This window comes from Cydia strobilella, chromosome 18, assembly GCF_947568885.1.
Source record: "Cydia strobilella chromosome 18, ilCydStro3.1, whole genome shotgun sequence".
Classification (NCBI taxonomy): Eukaryota; Metazoa; Arthropoda; class Insecta; order Lepidoptera; family Tortricidae; genus Cydia; species Cydia strobilella.
This window is the reverse complement of record NC_086058.1, coordinates 16270934-16288825: the sequence shown is the minus strand read 5'-3', so window position 1 is coordinate 16288825 and position 17892 is coordinate 16270934. Positions and strand designations below refer to the sequence as shown.

Below are 17892 nucleotides of genomic sequence, written 5' to 3'. Positions count from 1 at the left end.
TAAATTCACTAACTTTATTAAGCATCACAAAAATGTCCTATCAATAAATGCGTCTGGTAGATCCCTTATCTAAACCCGCCCGGTCCTCCCGGTCCCGGTCCATGCTGGCCGAACCCCGGCCCTCCCGGTCCCGAGCCGTGACCGAAGCCCGGGCCGCCGGGGCCGTGGTGGTGACCGAAGCCCGGGCCGTGGTGATGCGGCGGTGGCGGTTCCGGCCCGCAGCAGCAGGATAAGCAGAGACCCATTCTGAAACACTGCAACTATTAAAATTAGATAGAACTAAAAGCATCGACAAAGTGGGGCCTTTTTACTAAACTGGTCACATATACAATATTGTAGCGGCTAAAGGGCTTATTACACTTTGCTAAATTTAGTGACTAACAAGAAGGACGCCGCTATACGTGAGACGCGATAAGAGATACATCCTACCGTTTCTCACGATAGCGGCGTTCCTCTTGTTAGTCACTAAATTAGGATAGTGTAATAAGCTCTTACGTACCCAAAAATGTCTAAACAATTGAACATAAACTATAACGAACGTCTTTATTCCCTATAGGTAATGACAACCAACCCCTACCCTTTTACCCTTTTTTTTGCCTTTTACTAGGTGGCACCTAAAGGACTTATTACATTTTGCTAAATTTAGTGACTAACAAGAGGGACGCCGCTATACGTGAGACGCGATAAGAGATACATCCTATCGTTTCTCACGTATAGCGGCGTCCCTCTTGTTAGTCACTAAATTAGGATAGTGTAATAAGCTCTTAAAGTAAGGACGCCAAGAACGAAAAACTTCGTGCATTGTTTCTATCTCTGTCGCACGCGCGCAATTATATTGCTGTCCCGCCCATGATGGCGGCGGGCAATGCCACTTTGCGAGAGAGACGGCAATATAATTATGGGCGTGAGATAAATTAAATATCATAGATTCCTATCTACAGGCGGGTGAATGTATGAGATTGTTCGTGCTAAGTGTCCGTACTTTACGTCTGGCAAAAAAGAGTAGAGATTATAAAGTGGCAACACTAGTGTCGTCCCTTTCAAATATATCTAAGAAAAACGGGACGACACTACAGTGTTGCCACTTTTTAATTTCTACTCTTTTTTGCTAGACTGTAGGTCCTATATATTATACTACTTTTTGCTGTAGGTATAGGTAGTTTTTTTTGTGCCTATGTAAAGCTCGCTCTAGACTACGCGGCGCGAAGCAGCGAACGCGAGTGTGGAGTCGATTTCGCTGATTAGCGAACTAGACTCCAGACCACTCACACTCGCGTTCGCGGCTTCGCGCACGAGTGTGGAGAGCCCTTAACATATAACAGCGGTGTTATCAGTTGTTAGCACCTTCGCCACTCCGATATTTGATGGCGATTGTACCTCTAGGCTAGTAGGATTTTCTGATTATTTTGAGGGCTCTCTCTCCTTAGCATTATTATTCCCATCTGATTGTGGGGTCTGCTTTCCTTGTCCTTTCTCTCCACTTCGCACGATCGGACGTGTCGTCCACTGAAATTCTATTTTGAGGACTGATTGGTCTAATATTTTTCCCAAGTAGATGCACTTACCTCAGTCCCGAAGTTTCACTTAGAACTTTATTTACTATCACTAAATATTTCCGAAAGAGCCGACGCCCAGTAAGCACTCCTCGTAAACTCAATATGATAATTTTGGCGATATTTATGTAATTCCCGCCGATACTGATAACGTATCGATATCGCTGATTAGGTTGTAGGTACACCTCTGTATGACTTATTTATTGGGCCGAAATATGCGTAGTAGAACATCACATACGTAGGGCTGTGAGTCATGTCATTCTAAGAACCACCGCAAGGAAACTTGCTTTTATGTAAAATAACCGGTCGTGCAAATTCGTTTAACTCGCGCACCGAGGGTAGACTTGACCAGAAGTATACTAAGCGTAATTGTGGGAAAAGCGCGGGAAACGTGAAACGTGGCGGTCAAGTTTTAGGTTTCTTGTAAATTTAATTTCAATTTTAATAGTGTAGATCAGGGAATCGGTAATTTGTATATAATTTTTCTCATAGTTTGTATATATTATTGTATTTGTATATATAATTAGTGTGATTTCGTCGTAGTTGGTAAGTTTTCTTGTATATATGTAATGGGGGACGACGACCCCCCCGACCCTGGAGGTGAAAACCTCCAGGTCGGAAGTAATGTCACAATAGATTCGGCCATGGACACGGACACTTCTGTAGGTAGCAGGAGTGAACGTAAAAGAAATAAGAGTCAGAGTCACAAACGATGCAAAACATGTAATAAAAAAAGAAGGAAAAATGATGGCGGGGATTATTCGTGCGATTGTCAGGAGAACATACAAGACACCCAAGCTCCTTCAAAGTCTAACATTCAGTCTACCATAAACTCTTCGGATAAAGTAAATACAAATAAGGACACTACTAGCACCAAGGTTGGCAGGAATTTATTTTCATCTTTAGATGTTGCTCCCTTTACGGTACACGTTCAACTTAAACAAACTGATGCAAAATCATCTCTGCACCCGGTGTCCTTTGGGAAATTTTTAGTCAAAAAAGGCTTCAAAAACATTATTAATGGAAGTGTTAAGCGCATTGGTAGGACACGTATAGCAATGTCGTTTTCAAATTACGTCGATGCGAACTTATTTGTTACTGATACGTGTCTTGATTTAGAAAATTTTACTGCATACATTCCGTCGTTTTCCGTGACCCGTATGGGCTTGGTTCGCGGTATTCCTGCACAGTGGTCGGAGGAGGAAATTGTTTCCAATATTTCCGTACCTATGGGGTGTGGAAAAGTTTTAAAAGTACGACGTTTGAACCACAGAGTTGTGGTTAATGGTTCTGTTACCTGGCAACCTTCAGAGACAGTCGTTTTGACATTTGACGGTCAAGTATTACCCAAACGAGTCTTTTCATGCTACAACTCTCTTGCCGTCGAATTGTACATTTTTCCGACCATTCAATGTTTTTTATGCTGTAAATTTGGACATACTAAAAATAACTGTCGTTCGAAGCCCAAATGTTTTAAGTGCGGGGAAATGCATCCTGGAAATACCTGTGTAGTGGAGGAGGAGGATGCCATTTGCTGTTTATGCAATGGCTTTCACTTCGCCACAAACAGGTCATGCCCAGAACATGTAAGGCAAAAAGAAATCAAAGTTAGTATGGCAAATAACTGCATCTCTTATGGAGAAGCCGTTAAACTGCACCCAGCCATATCAAAATCGTTTGCAGACATGGTTAAGTCACAAGTGTCACAACCACATACTCAATCAGATTTACCTCGTATCAGTGTGCAAAGTTCAGTTCCAGGTACTAGTTCGAATGTGCGCCCTCTTAGCCATGGCAGCAGAAAAACTGTTTTTTTGAAACCTCGTCCTACTGTTAAAAAGACTACCCATGGCTATGATGTGGCTGCACATCGGGCCATTATAAATGAATACTCTATCCCTTCTTCTCCAAACGGTTGTGCTTTACGCCAGGAAACAGAAAAGGAAGATCGACTAGTAATCGCCGAGTCTATCGAGGCCCTAAGAACTCTTTTGTCCACACCAAACCTTACTTTACCGTCCCACGTTGCCCCTATGATTGACTCTCTTACATTTGCAATTAAAAATAATGGACAATATAATCCAATGGAATTGCAGAAGCATAATCAATAAAAAACATGATTTCATTCATTTATTAAATAAATTTAATCCATGTGTTTTTGCCCTGTCTGAGACATGGCTCAAGCCTGGAGCTCTTCTAAGAGCTACTGGCTATTCATGCCTCAGAGAGGACCGTCCTGATGGGTGGGGTGGAGTAGCTTTACTCATCAGGAATTCTGAATCATTCTCATCTCTTCATCTCCCATCTCATAGTGATGATTTTTCAATTGTTGCTGCCATTGTAAATAACATCTGCATTCTCTCTGTATATATTCCTCATCAATCATCTTCTATTTTTAACGAATTAGAACAAATCATCACTTCTTTACCTAGGCCCTTGTTGATTCTAGGAGATTTCAATTCACACCATCAGTTTTGGGGCAGTTCAGCATCCAACTATAATGGACATCGTGTTTTAAAAATTCTAGATGATTACAATCTATGTGTCCTAAATACTGGCTCTCCGACTCGCCGTACAGCGCCTACAGAATCTCCCAGTGCTGTTGATCTATCCATTTGCTCCGCTGAACTGGCTTCCTCTTTCATCTGGCAAACTCTAGATTCTACATTTGGTAGTGATCATTTTCCAATTATAGTCTCATTTCCTTCAACAAAACGACCACCTTCGAAACCTAGCCCTAGGCTTAAGTACAATTTATGTAATGCTGACTGGAAAAATTTCAAAAGCTGTGTAGAGAAGAAATTGTTGTTTTTGCCAAGTTTAGATGATACTGACGTAGTTGGCTGCTCGGTTGCTTTGGCCCGGGTGATCACAGAAACAGCTGATGATGTTTTTCCTGTAAAAAATAGTGTTATTAATAAAATTCCATCTCCTCCTTGGTGGGATCAGGATTGTTCCCAAGCCATTAAAAAACGAAAAGAGGCTGAAAGACTTTACCGTCATTCTATGACAACTGAAAACTTTGAATCGTACATGCAGGTTGCGCGTGATACTAAGAAATTGTTGCGTAGGAAGAAATATGAAGGTTGGAGACGATTTTGTGCGTCTCTCAATCCTAATGTAAAACCTTCCATAGTATGGAACAACATCAAAAGGTTCAGACATGCATTCAACGAACCCTCAAGCCGCACATTGCCCCCTAATCTTGCACAACAATTTATAGACAGACTAGCTCCTTCATCTGTTCCTGAAGAGTATGTGTTCCAACCTGCAACCTTTTTATATGATCCTTGCTTAGATTCCACCTTTAATGGCCCTTTTAAAATGGAAGAATTAAAGGGTGTATTAAGCAATTTAAAAGATAGTGCTCCTGGTGAAGATGGAGTGCCTTACTCATTTTTAGTAAATGCCAGCGATGGCATACTTTCTTATTATTTAAGCATAGTAAATTTGGTTATTCAGTCCGGTATAGTACCAGATTCATGGAGATCCCAAGTAGTTATTCCTATTTTAAAACCCAATAAACCAGCATCAGATGTTTCTTCCTATCGCCCTATTGCCCTCTCCTCAGTATTTGCAAAAGTAGCCGAACACTTAATTAAAAACAGGTTAGAATTTTTTGTTGAAAAGAATCAATTACTATCTCATAGTCAGTTTGGGTTCCGAAAAGGTAGATCTACCTATGATAGTTTGTCAATATTAATTGCAGACATACGATTGGCATTTTCTAAAAATGAGTCAATAGTAGCTGCTTTTCTTGATATAAGTGCTGCTTATGATAATGTTTTGGTTTCAGTGTTACAAGATAAGCTTCTCAAGTTAGGCATTCCAGAAATGTTGAGTAACTTTGTAATAAACCTTTTATCTGAACGGTCCATTAGTCTTCTTATCGATGACAACAATAAAATTTCTCGTTTAGTGTGGAGAGGATTACCACAAGGATCTGTATTAAGTCCATTGTTATACAATATCTATACATCTGATTTAGAGGCATCGCTAAATGGTACAGTTAGTGTCTTACAGTATGCTGATGATTTATTACTTTATTCATCAAATCTTTCTCCTGAACAGGCCAGTAGATCAGTCACTAGTTCCTTAGGTTTCCTGAAGTCATGGTTAGATTCTAATGGTTTAGAACTTTCTGTTCCTAAAAGTGTTGTGGTTTTATTTACTAGAAAACTGTTTCCTCCTCCAATCAAAGTGCAATTTGATAACTACTCCATTTCAGTAAAAGTTAAAACTAAATTCCTTGGTGTCATTTTAGACAGTAAATTAACAGGTCTCCCACATTGTGAGTACATAGTTTCTAAATGTGAAAAAAATATTAATATTCTTAGGTGTGTTTCTGGTGTTTGGTGGGGTTCACATCCCTTTTGCATGAAACTAATGTACAATGCTTTAATAAGAAGTATTTTAGATTATGGGACATTTTTGCTAGAGCCAGGTTATGTCGCTGGCTTCCAAAAACTAGATCGTATTCAGTCTAAAGCCCTTAGAATCATTTGTGGTGCCATGAATTCTAGTCCTATCAATGCTATGCAAGTTGAGTGTGCAGAGCCTCCGTTACATTTACGACGCCAATATCTTTGTGATAGATTTCTTTTCCGTTGCTCCCAATTCTCTAATCATCAACTCTGGAGAATCTTGTCTAACCTCCTTCTTCAAATAACTACTTCCAACTATTGGACACACAAGAGTCCTCCTTGTTTAATCAAAAGTTTTCAAAAATTTAAATCTATTTCAGCTCCCACTGTTAGCTCTTCTACACTTCCCATTTTTCAGCATGAATATGAGTCTCTTACACTAGTTCCTCCAGTTCTCCTGAATATAGGTATTTCAAAGAATGATATAGAACAAAACCAACAATTTCTGGGTTTTATTGGCACTGATTGTCAGGATGCTAACCATATGTATACCGATGCTTCTAAGATGTCCGTCAGTGGTTGTGTTGGTATTGGAGTACTTCATATTCAATCCAATATTTACCAAAAGATAAAGTTGCCTCCCGAATCCTCTGTGTACAGTGGTGAGTGCTTTGGAATCCTGAAAGCATTAGAGTTTATCATCATTATGCATCTTAAAAAAACAATTATATTTTCGGATTCTTTAAGTTCTCTTCAAGCAATATCTAAAATTCCTTTTAAATCTAAATCCAACAACCCAATTATATATCAAATTCGTAGCCTATTGTTAAAATGTCATCTTAAAGGGTATTCCGTCTCCATTGCTTGGATTCCTGGTCATAGAGGGATTAAAGGCAATGAAAGAGTTGATGAATTAGCTCGAGATGCCATTATCTGTGGAGACATGTTTCCATTTAAAAATGTTGCTGAAGACCTATTAGCTCTACCCAAATTATTCCTACGAAAGGAGTGGTCGAAACAGTGGACATCTGGTACAGGTACTGCTTCTGCGTTACACTATCGAAGCATTCAATCATCAATTCCTATCAAACCATGGTTTGCTAAAATCTCTTTGTCAAAACCGGCTACCAGTATGTTAATCCGAATGAGGTTGGGTCACGTATGTACTCCACAACACCTGAAACTGCAAAATCGTGTGGCCAGCTCCGCATGTATTTGTGGAGCTGATCCCGCTGATCTTAACCATATATTTTTTGGGGAACCGCTAATACACAGCCAAATAATGCTCAACCCAAGAATGTACAGCCCAATAATTGGCGTCCATGATGTACGTCTATTATTGGGTCGTGTATTATTGGGTTGAGCATTCTCGGTCCGCGCAGGCTTGGTCCGGGGCGATAATACGAAGCCACTCTTTTCACAGGGCAATAATGTACGACCCAATAATACGCGTCCACTAATTTGAGTCCTTGGCTTTCAAATATTGGGCTGCGCATTATTGGCACACGTCGAGAAAGCCCGACCCAATAATGTACGACCCAATAATAGGAAGCCAAAAACCAGAGACATTCTTTTTTTTAAGAGAGCTGTCAAAATTAGTAGGGACGTTCTGACTCGAGCTCGTGACAGCTTAAAAATAATCGGTTTTTTCTAGTGACATCTTTCAGTGACATTGACAGTATTGACACTTGTTTGGTTTACAATTTGTTATAATTTTTTAATTTTTTGCAACAAAAGTCCTAATATTTTTCCGTACTTAATGTCTTCATTATATACAAGTATGCAAGAAATCATGGCAAGAGATCCTTAATCGTTTTGGAATTAAATGAATTCTAAAAGCAGTAGAGGTAGGTACGGAAAAAATATTAATTAATGGAGAACCTTTGTCCGGTGAACAAGTAATGAATTTGCTAGGTTTTTTCACTCCGTGGTCAGCGTGGAGAAGCCAAAGTTGGAGGTAAGTGGCAGCGAGCACCGAAAACAGCGCGGCGCGGGTTCAGGTTGACAGGCTAGAGACGTGCGGCGAGCCCTTCAACAACTTAAGCCAAAAAAAATCTTCTGGTCCGGATGGACGCGCGTATTCAAGGACTGTAGAATGGTGCTGGCGGAGCCGCTATTGCACATATTGTTAAATACGGTCTGTCTCAAGCTAGAAGTATTCCCAGAAATTTGGAAAATTTCTTGAGTGATTACCAGTACCAAAAGGAAGTACGGCTAGCAATCTTCTTAGTCATGTAGCACCACTGATACTGCTTAATTTGACTTTTAAAAAGCTTTCGATCTTGTTGTAAAACCAAAGCTTGGTAACTTTGACACCCCACATTACTTTTTTTTGCAGACTACATGAGGCACAGACAGCAGTATGTAGATTATGAAGGGCACAGATTGAAACCAGCAGTGACATGGGCCATTTGTTCAATAGAATATCTTGGTTTATCGAAATTGGCTGAGACAGCAAGGTGCAGGTCTCTGGAAAATATATTAGGGTGAGTCCATTGTTTGTGTAAGAATGTCCCTGTAATGTATGGACTGGGTCACTGGTCAATGGGTCAAACACCATCAAAAACTAGATCTTAAGAGCAAAAAATTTGTGTTTGTAGGTTCAGCAAAACTACAAAAGGATACATATGTTGGTGCATCCCCTTTATACAAAGAAACATAACACTTACAAAATATGTATGCTCTAAGTATACTGCATAGATATAAATAAAAATAATAAGCACTTAATAATTTTATTTAATGATAATTTATAATGGTCATGTAACAACATTGTTAATGACTTAAGGTCAATGTGGGGCAGACTGGTATATCAACATATGGCCCGCCTGATGTTAAGCAGTTGCTGTAGACTATGGATGCCTCTCTCCTTCTTCTAGAGTATGTGTACAACTGCAAGATTTAAAAGGATCAAAAGAGCTTGTAGTCATACTGAGTGTTACCCCTGATCCATTGCACCCAGCAGCACTCCAGGTGTTCCAGGTCTTGAGTTGCATCTATCATACACTACCAGCGGCACGTTAAGTGTTAGAAGAAAAGAGAAGAGACGGGAAGAGAAGAGATGAGAACCCCCTTACACTCTTACGGGATGATTTTGGAAATAAAACCTGTTCTACAACCTTCCTCGCAACTAAAAATATTATCTCCATGCGAATTTCATCGACATAATATGTACTTACATACATCCGTTTTAATAGTTTTCCATACAAATTTCCACCCCCCTTTTCACCCCCATAAGGGATGATTTCTGAGGTGAGAACTATCCTATGTCCTTCCCCGGGAATCAAAGTATCTCCATACCAAATTTGATGTAAATCGGTTCAGCAGTTTAAGCGTATGGAGGTAACAGACAAACAGACAGACTTTCGCATTTATAATATTAGTATGGATGATAGAACCCTATGAAAGAAATACAATTGTGTACTATAATTGTAATTTAGTATCTTGCCTATTATTTCCAATCATTCCAATCAAAGCTTTGACCCATGTCATCCAGAAAAAAAAATCTTTTCTATAAGACGATTTTCGTAGCAGTGTACGAGTACCTACCTAGTCCATCATTCGGACTTTGTTGTTGATTGTTGACCAAATACTTGGTTTTGGTTGTTTGTTTGAGGCTCTAAATGATAGTGCCGCCCATGACAAACCAAGTTCGGTCAAAACTCAAAAATCAACAAATCCAAATGATGGACTACTAGTACACTCTGAGACGAAAAACGTCTTATAGAAAAGTTTATATTTTTCTGGATGGATGGGTTTAGAATGTTTAGATGTAAAGTTTTGATTGGTAATAATAGGCAAGATACTAAACTACATGAAAAAAAATAGCTTTACCTCTTCCAAAAGTAAGTTGTGTCCAATAACCCTTACTTTTTAAATGTCTCGTTTTAGGTAGAGGTATACCTACAATGGTTTTTATTGAAGGTACACTGAAGCGAAGGTACAATATAACTACATACATTTTGCTTGAAATAATACGAGATTTCATAAGTCCACCCGCCAACCTGACGTCAGGTTTTGAGCCTTGTTTTGAGCTTAGGTCGTTTTAGGGATAGATATACTGATTTCTATTAAAGGTTTATTTATTTTTTTATTTTATTTATTAAAGAGGAGAGCTTGTTACGGTAAACACAAATAGACAAGAATTTTTGGAAGGTCCTCCAATCCTAAAAGCTGAAATAGAAAAGGCAATCAATACCATGAAGGACGGAAAAGCTGTTGGACCCGATGGTATATACTCGGAAATGTTAAAGTTATTGGATGAGACAAGCATGCAAATTTTAGTTAGACTTTACAATGACATTTACGACACAGGACAGCTTCCAGAAGATTGGCTCAAATCCACATTCCTCCCATTACCCAAGAAAGTGAACGCAAAAACATGCGGAGATCATAGATTAATAAGCCTTATGAGTCATGCACTAAAAGTATTTCTGAAAATCTTACACATGAGAATATACAATAAAATAGATAAAAATATATCAGAAACTCAGTTTGGATTCAGAAGCGGGTTGGGAACGCGAGAGGCTTTAGTAGCAGTGCAGGTCTTGATTCAGAACAGCTTGGAATTCAGCAAAGATGTCTACGCATGCTTTATTGACTTTGAAAAGGCATTCGACAACGTGAAACATGACAAACTAATGCAAATACTCAATAAAACGGATGTAGACGGCAAGGATCAAAGAATCATCAGGAACCTGTACTGGAATCAAACAGCCAACATAAAAGTAGGAACATCAAGCGAGCAACGTCGAACGTCGAAAACGAGCGACCTCAATATCCTAAAAGGTGTAAGACAAGGTTGTATTCTGTCACCGCTGTTGTTCAACCTTTATTCAGAATCTATATTTCAAGAAGCTTTCGAAAACGTGAAACTCAGATATGCCGATGATACCGTTATTCTTGCCCACTCAATGGACGAACTTCAGCAGCTACTAGATCGTCTCAACTCTGTAGTAGAAGAATACGGCCTCAGAATGAATATAGCGAAGACCAAATGCATGATTGTGGGTAAGAATGTAACTGAACCGACCTCATTGACTATAAACGGTAATATAATAGAAAGAGTTAAATGTTATAAATATTTGGGTAGCTCACTTAATGAGAAATGGGATCCAGAAAAAGAAATACGCATCAGAATAGAAATTGCCAGAAGTACGTTAATGAAAATGAAGAAACTTTACACAAATAAGGATATTAACTTAAAGTTACGATGGCGCATGGTCAAATGCTACGTGCTGTCGATATTTCTCTATGGTGTCGAAGGGTGGACCATTAATAAGATTATGGAGGCTAAGATCAATGCATTCGAAATGTGGTTATACCGAAGAATGTTAAAAATTTCCTGGAGAGACAAAGTTTCAAACATTGAAGTTCTGAATAGAATGAACAAAAAACTTGAACTTTTGACCACCGTAAAGACAAGGAAAACCTCATATTTTGGACATATCTATAGACACGACAAGTATAACATAATTCGTAACATCTTGGAAGGGAAAATCGACGGCAAAAGGAGCAGAGGAAGGAGAAAGCTAACCTGGATAGACAACATTAAAAGCTGGTCCAATATTAATGACACTGCCAGTTTGTCTAGACTGGCACAGGATAGAACCAAGTTCCGTAAGATGGTCGCCGACATCCGCTGAGGATATGGCACAGCAAGAAGAAGAAGATTTTATTTATTTAAATGTGATTATATTTACAGAGGTACACTGAAAGTACAATATAACTGCATACTTTTAGTGCGGTAGGTATAATGCAAGATATATATCAACCCGCCATCCTGACGCTCACCAGTAGTGTAGTGATATTAGTCAATTGCAATATTTGCAATGTAGTTATGATTCTAATGGAAATTTACCTCAAATTTCAGGAGCTGATACAGGCAGTGTTGGCCGAAACGTTAATGCAATTAACCATTAACCAGTACAAACTGAACCGTAAACTGTAACTGTCCGTTACGGTTTACGGTTCAATTTGTACTGGTTAATGGTTAATTGCAATTAACGTTCGGCCAACACTGGATACAGGCAGCCAGAATGAGTCTCTGCTGAGTCGCCGTCTGACGTCTTCGTGCCAGGTGCCAGTCGCCAGTTGCAGGGGAAGATGCGAATAGTTATACAAGCGAGCATGATGACGTCTCTCAAAAACTGATAGACACAATACTCTTACTCGCCTTGTTACCAGAGGTAGGTATTACTCAAGTTCACGGGGTAGATTACAGGTGTAGTGCATAATCCTTTACCATTTTGACGACCGGCTTGGTTGGCCTTTTTTTTTTTTAACGTAGGACTACCGTCTAAAACCACCAACGAATATCGACTCCGCCTTGTAGAGGAGCGCCGCAGGATCACTATCAGCATTCGACTGCGCCCCCGGCAGCCGGCTGAGCCGGCCCATGGGGGCTTGGTTGGCCTAGTGGGTGGTGATCCTGTCTATGAAGTCGATGGTCCTGAGTTCGAATCCCGATAATGTCCCGAGTGATGGGCACAGCTATTTGTACCTGAGTCATGGATGTTTTGTATGTGGGATTAGTCAATCTGTGTAAGAATGTCCCTGTAATGTTTATTAATTTATTTATCGTATTTTCACGGAAACGTACGAACGTGTCATGCTATTTCAGTCAGTCTTGACTGAAGTAGCATGACGAATACCAACGTTTCCGTGAAAATACGATGATAAAGGATTACAAACACAAAAACAAATCTTTATTTACCGATGTACGCCGAAGTTACAAGTCACAATAGGTACAAATGTAAGCCAATATATCAAACGAAATTATTCATACAGATTATTAATTATACATATTCATTATTCATTACAATGCGATCGTAACATTATAAGTTAACACAGCGTGTATTAAGTACATTGATAACTTATGTGTACGTTCAAAAAACTTCTCGACGCTGTACAAAGCTAAATTTAGGAGCCACTTTCGCAGTCTACATTTAAAAAAATAGCTGTGGATGCTGCATCTCTGACCGCTGCGGGTAGTCTGTTATACACGGACGGGCCCATAATGTACGGAGGACGCTCTGACTTTGAAAGCTTGTGTTTAAGGCCCATTTACATGGTGCGAGTTTCTCGCCTCGACCATGCGATTATCGTAGCACGAAAAAAAATATGGCATGATGTAAACTTTACGTACGATATCGTACAAGTAGGGGCGATAATCTCCTCGCCTTTGATGATTGGATGTCTCCGTGTAAACAAAACTTAAATGCGAGAATCGTATTCCGAGTTTATATGCTTTTCAGTCGTCATCATGAGTGCATTGCAAGAGGCTGTTATTACTAATATTTACATTATACGTATACCTAGTGGTAAATGATTAGCAACTAATCACTTAAGTTGACTGGCAAAACTCGTATGAAAATCGGCTCGGACCGATTCGTGCGAGTTCGTGCGATACTCGCACGTACGTGAAAAAATGTCATACGAGAACGAGTTTAGACGAGTCGAGAAATCGTAAGCAAATATCTCTCTAGAATGCGGCTCCTCGTGTAAACTATTTCGCCTGGCGATAATCTCCGTGCGAGTATCATCGAATGACATTATCGTAGGCGAGTTTATATTTCTCGCATGAATGTAAACATTTTTATACGATACTCGCCTAGCTATTATTGCATACGATAATGTCATACGATTTCTCGACCCAAAACGTGCGAGAAACTCGCACTCGAGAATCGGCCGCACGGGCCCACACCTCGGCACCGTTTTTTTTTCAATTTATTTAGGTACACAAACAGCCACTACAAGTAATACATATTATACTAATTACTACAATGTCTACAATATGTGTGGCCCACACCGCTTACCACTAATTAACATGAATAATGTTCATTCAGAGTCAAACTAATCACCGTCAGTCTTAAGGACTACCGGTGTCAACAACAACATAGAATGGTTGATTATGCATAATATGTTGGGTAGGTACTTGGAATACAGTGTAAGAAACTAAAAGAAGTACTTAGTTTGTAGGGAGTGTTAAAACATCAATAATACGTTTTTTATATAAACACTTAAACGACAACCAAAATCATCAAGTGTATTAAAAGAAAAGGAGTAAAAACCGGCCAAGTGCGAGTCTGACCAGCGCACCGAGGGTTCCGTACATTACATCATTTAACAATGTATTTTTTATGCGAAACGTGAGTGAAAGGTAAATTGCGGTTTACGATTTATGACGTATTAAAAAAAACTACTTACCAGATCTCGTTCAAACCAATTTTCGGTGGAAGTTTGCATGTATATCATATATTTTTTTCAGTTTTATCATTCTCTTATTTTAGAAGTTACAGGGGGGGGGGGGGCACACATTTTACCACTTTGGAAGTTTCTCTCGCGCAAACTATTCAGTTTAGAAAAAAAATGATATTAGAAACCTCAATATCATTTTTGAAGACCTATCCATAGATCAAACACGTATGGGTTGGATGAAAAAAATTTTTGAGTTTCAGTTCCAAGTATGGGGAGCCCCCATAATTTATTGTTTTTTTTATATTTTTGTGTGAAAATCTTAATGCGGTTCACAGAATACATCTACTTACCAAGTTTCAACAGTATAGTTCTTATAGTTTCAGAGAATTAATTAAAAATATTCTGTGACATACGGACGGACAGACAGACAGACATGACAAATCTATAAGGGTTCCGTTTTTTGCCATTTGGCTACGGAACCCTAAAAACGGGACCCTATTACTAAGACTCCGCTGTCCGTCTGTCTGCCCGTCTGTCTGTCTGTCACCAGGCTGTATCTCATGAACCGTTATCGCTAGACAGTTGAAATTTTCACAGATGATGTATTTCTGTTGCCGCTATAACAACAAATACTAACGACAGAATAAAATAAATATTTAAGTGGGGCTCCCATACAACAAACGTGATTTATTGCCGTTTTTGGCATAATGGTACGGAACCCTACGTGAGCGAGTCCGACGCGCACTTGACCGGTTTTTAAATTAAAATGAATTCTTGTAAAAACTATACACGGCTATTATTTAAATAAATTAAAAGTTTTTGACCAAATCCACCAACACTGTCCGCAATCACGTCTACTGCATCTGATACCGATCCTATCATTTACAGGCAACCTCCAGCAGCAGTGGGACCAGCGCGGCCCCCTGCGCCCCCGCCCCGTCCCTCGCCCCTGCAGAGCGGACACCAGCGCCCTCTACAACTCTACCGGCGCCCGCCGTGTCTCCACCTTCTTCAAAAACGACAACCGGTGTTAGATCTCCAATTGACATGACAATACGATGGACCTAGCTAGGCTAACATTTTTATTTTACCTTTTTATCTCTGTATATTCCCAAGTCCCCAAGGGCACAGATGGGAATATCATAATATAGATTACTCCCATCCCCGTCCGCGCCCCCGCCTGATGTGTGGCGGCCGTCACGTGAAGCCTTGACAAATGTGAATACAACCGTTGCCGCCATAACAATAAATACTAAAAACAATAGATAATGGTACGGAACCCTTCGTGCGCGAGTCCGACTCTCACTCTCACTTTCACGACTTTTCTTTCTAAGATTATTTTGATTGGTTTGTCTACCAATTAATTTCTGTATAAATCAGTACCTATAACAAAATTCTTGCCCTTTTTATTTCCCAATTTATAATCTAATTATAGTCTTCATCTTCTCAAATCATTTTTTAGCCTAAGAATACATTATAAACCTAAGTAATCTGTTAAACAAAAACCATTGTCTCTATTGTGACGGGCTCTAAGCTTCCAACTTGGCACGTGGCAAAGCAACAATGCCGTTTAAAAAGCAACTGAATCGCGATAGTACTATAGTTCAAATCTTTTTGACAGCTCATTCAAGATAACACGGTTGCGTAATGTGGATGGTTCGGTCGACCACCCCGATATAGGCGAGAATACACAGCGCTCGTAAGATTTCAACTTTAGTACTATCGCGATTCAGTTGCTTATTAAACGGCAATGTTGCTTTGCCACGTGCCAAAGTTGGAAGCTTGGAGCCCGTTACAATAGAGACAATGGCTTTTGTTTATAGATCCAATCATATCAACTGAGCTAATGCACTCACCTGTACTAACAATGGCATCGTATTATTACAATACTATTATCCGCTTTTGTTCTCGTAGCCGCCACGCCAACTAGTTACTTACAAAATAAGTTAGAAGTGCATTGCATGTATATTCAATTTTCACATCACCAATTCGAAAAAGGGTTTTTTCTTCCCTGCTAGGAGGGATCAAAGTGGCACTTTTCTTCCCTGCTAGGAGGGATCAAAGTAACACTTTTCTGTTCTAGGACACTATTTAAAAACAATTGCACATTATTTTTTTAGCTTAAATAATATTTTTAAACATCATAATTACCTCATAGGTGATGTGAAAAGCAGTATGTGTCACATGGTAGCAAAATTATTTCCATCTTGGGCGTAACACACTTGAATCCCTCACTACGCTCAGGATTCTACTTTAGAATCTTCGTTACTCTCGGGATTCTATTATAGAAACCTTCGCTTCGTTTAAGATTCAATGTACGCCCTCGCCGTAAATATGTCATTTTGCTCCCTTGTAACACAATCTACTATTTTAACCTTATTCCTTGTTGAATGGGGTTAAAATGGTCTAAAATAAAAACATGTTGTAACATATGGTTTTCTACAGAGTGCATTCGTTTTGGGTGTCGACGGTTGTAAAATGCAAATAAAGTTATGTTAGCCATTATTTAGTTAGTGTATTTTGTAGCCTATTTAAAAAATAGAGTCGTTAATCTATACTAACATATCAAGGCGGTTATAATCTGCTTTTACTACGAGGTAGTTATCCTAATTTGTGGTTTACCACTTAATGGCATTGTATTCTTGAGACTCTTTGAGTAAACAGGTAAGTGCATTAGCTCAATTGATATGATTCCATCTATAACAGATTATTGACTTGGGCGAAAAAAACATTTGAGAAGATGAAGATTATTTGTGATGCGTATAGTTTTATATTACTTACCTTTGCCTTCTTTAGCTAAACGGAAAAAGTGGCCGCCATTTGCCGTTTAGATGATGAAGCAAAAAACCGGCCAAGTGCGAGTCGGACTCGCACACGAAGGGTTCCGTACCATTACGCAATAAACGGCAAACGGCCCCATTATTTTTTTTTTGTTATTATAGCGGCAACAGAAATACATCATCTGTGAAAATTACAACTGTCTAGCGATCACGGTTCACGAGATACAGCCTGGTGACAGACAGACAGATGGACAGTGGAGTCTTAGTGATAAGGTCCACAAATTGCCCTGTCCCGGCCTCTGCAATAATGTACTATTTCTCAAACATGCAATGAAATATTGATATTATGTTCTTCATATTAGGCTGGAAAGTATCACGTCTCGGGTGCGGCCAGACGAGAGGAATTTAATTAAATTTCGTACATAGTTGCAGACCTAGGCCGGAAAGTAGCTCTTTTTAACCGACTTCAATTTCATAGAAGGAGGAGGTTCTGTATTCGGTTGTGGCTATTTTTTTTTTTAATTTCCATTTCACATATATTTGTGACACAGCATCATGGCATTCAGCCATTAAAAAAAAAATTGAAGCAATACTTGCTTTTTGGTTCATTATGACATTCTGTCAATACGCCTATTAAAAAAATAAAATAAACGATGTTTGCTATACTTTACAGTTTTATTTATATAAAATTGACATGAACATAATAAATTAATAGACCGAACTCTCAGTGAAGTTCCGTTTGCAAAAATTGCGGACCGCAGTTTGACTTCTGATCCGTGTAGTGGGGTCCTTCGTCGCTCCTAGAAACCCGATGTTGACCGAGGTTACCCCCACTAGCTTTTTGAATTTCCCCCTTAAGATTCTCATTCTGCGCTGCTGCAGTTTCAAATCTTTGAAACTTATTCTGTTACGTGATGTGTAAGTAAAGATTTTTAATTTGTATTAACTTTAGACGATTCATCTAGTGGATAATCGCCTCATGCTTAACTCATATTACAA

At 39.3% G+C, this 17892-nt stretch overlaps 1 protein-coding gene across 1 annotated transcript; it reads left to right on the top strand.

Moving 5' to 3' along the window:
* Window positions 1–3827: 3827 nt before the first annotated feature.
* Window positions 3828–17558, top strand: LOC134749600 (uncharacterized). The gene is made up of 5 exons (XM_063684613.1): window positions 3828–4461; window positions 4994–7874; window positions 8256–8403; window positions 11787–12102; window positions 15002–17558. Exon 2 carries the CDS (start codon window positions 5388–5390, stop codon window positions 7278–7280), a length of 1893 nt encoding a protein of 630 aa, XP_063540683.1. The 5' UTR covers window positions 3828–4461; window positions 4994–5387; the 3' UTR covers window positions 7281–7874; window positions 8256–8403; window positions 11787–12102; window positions 15002–17558.
* Window positions 17559–17892: the final 334 nt, after the last annotated feature.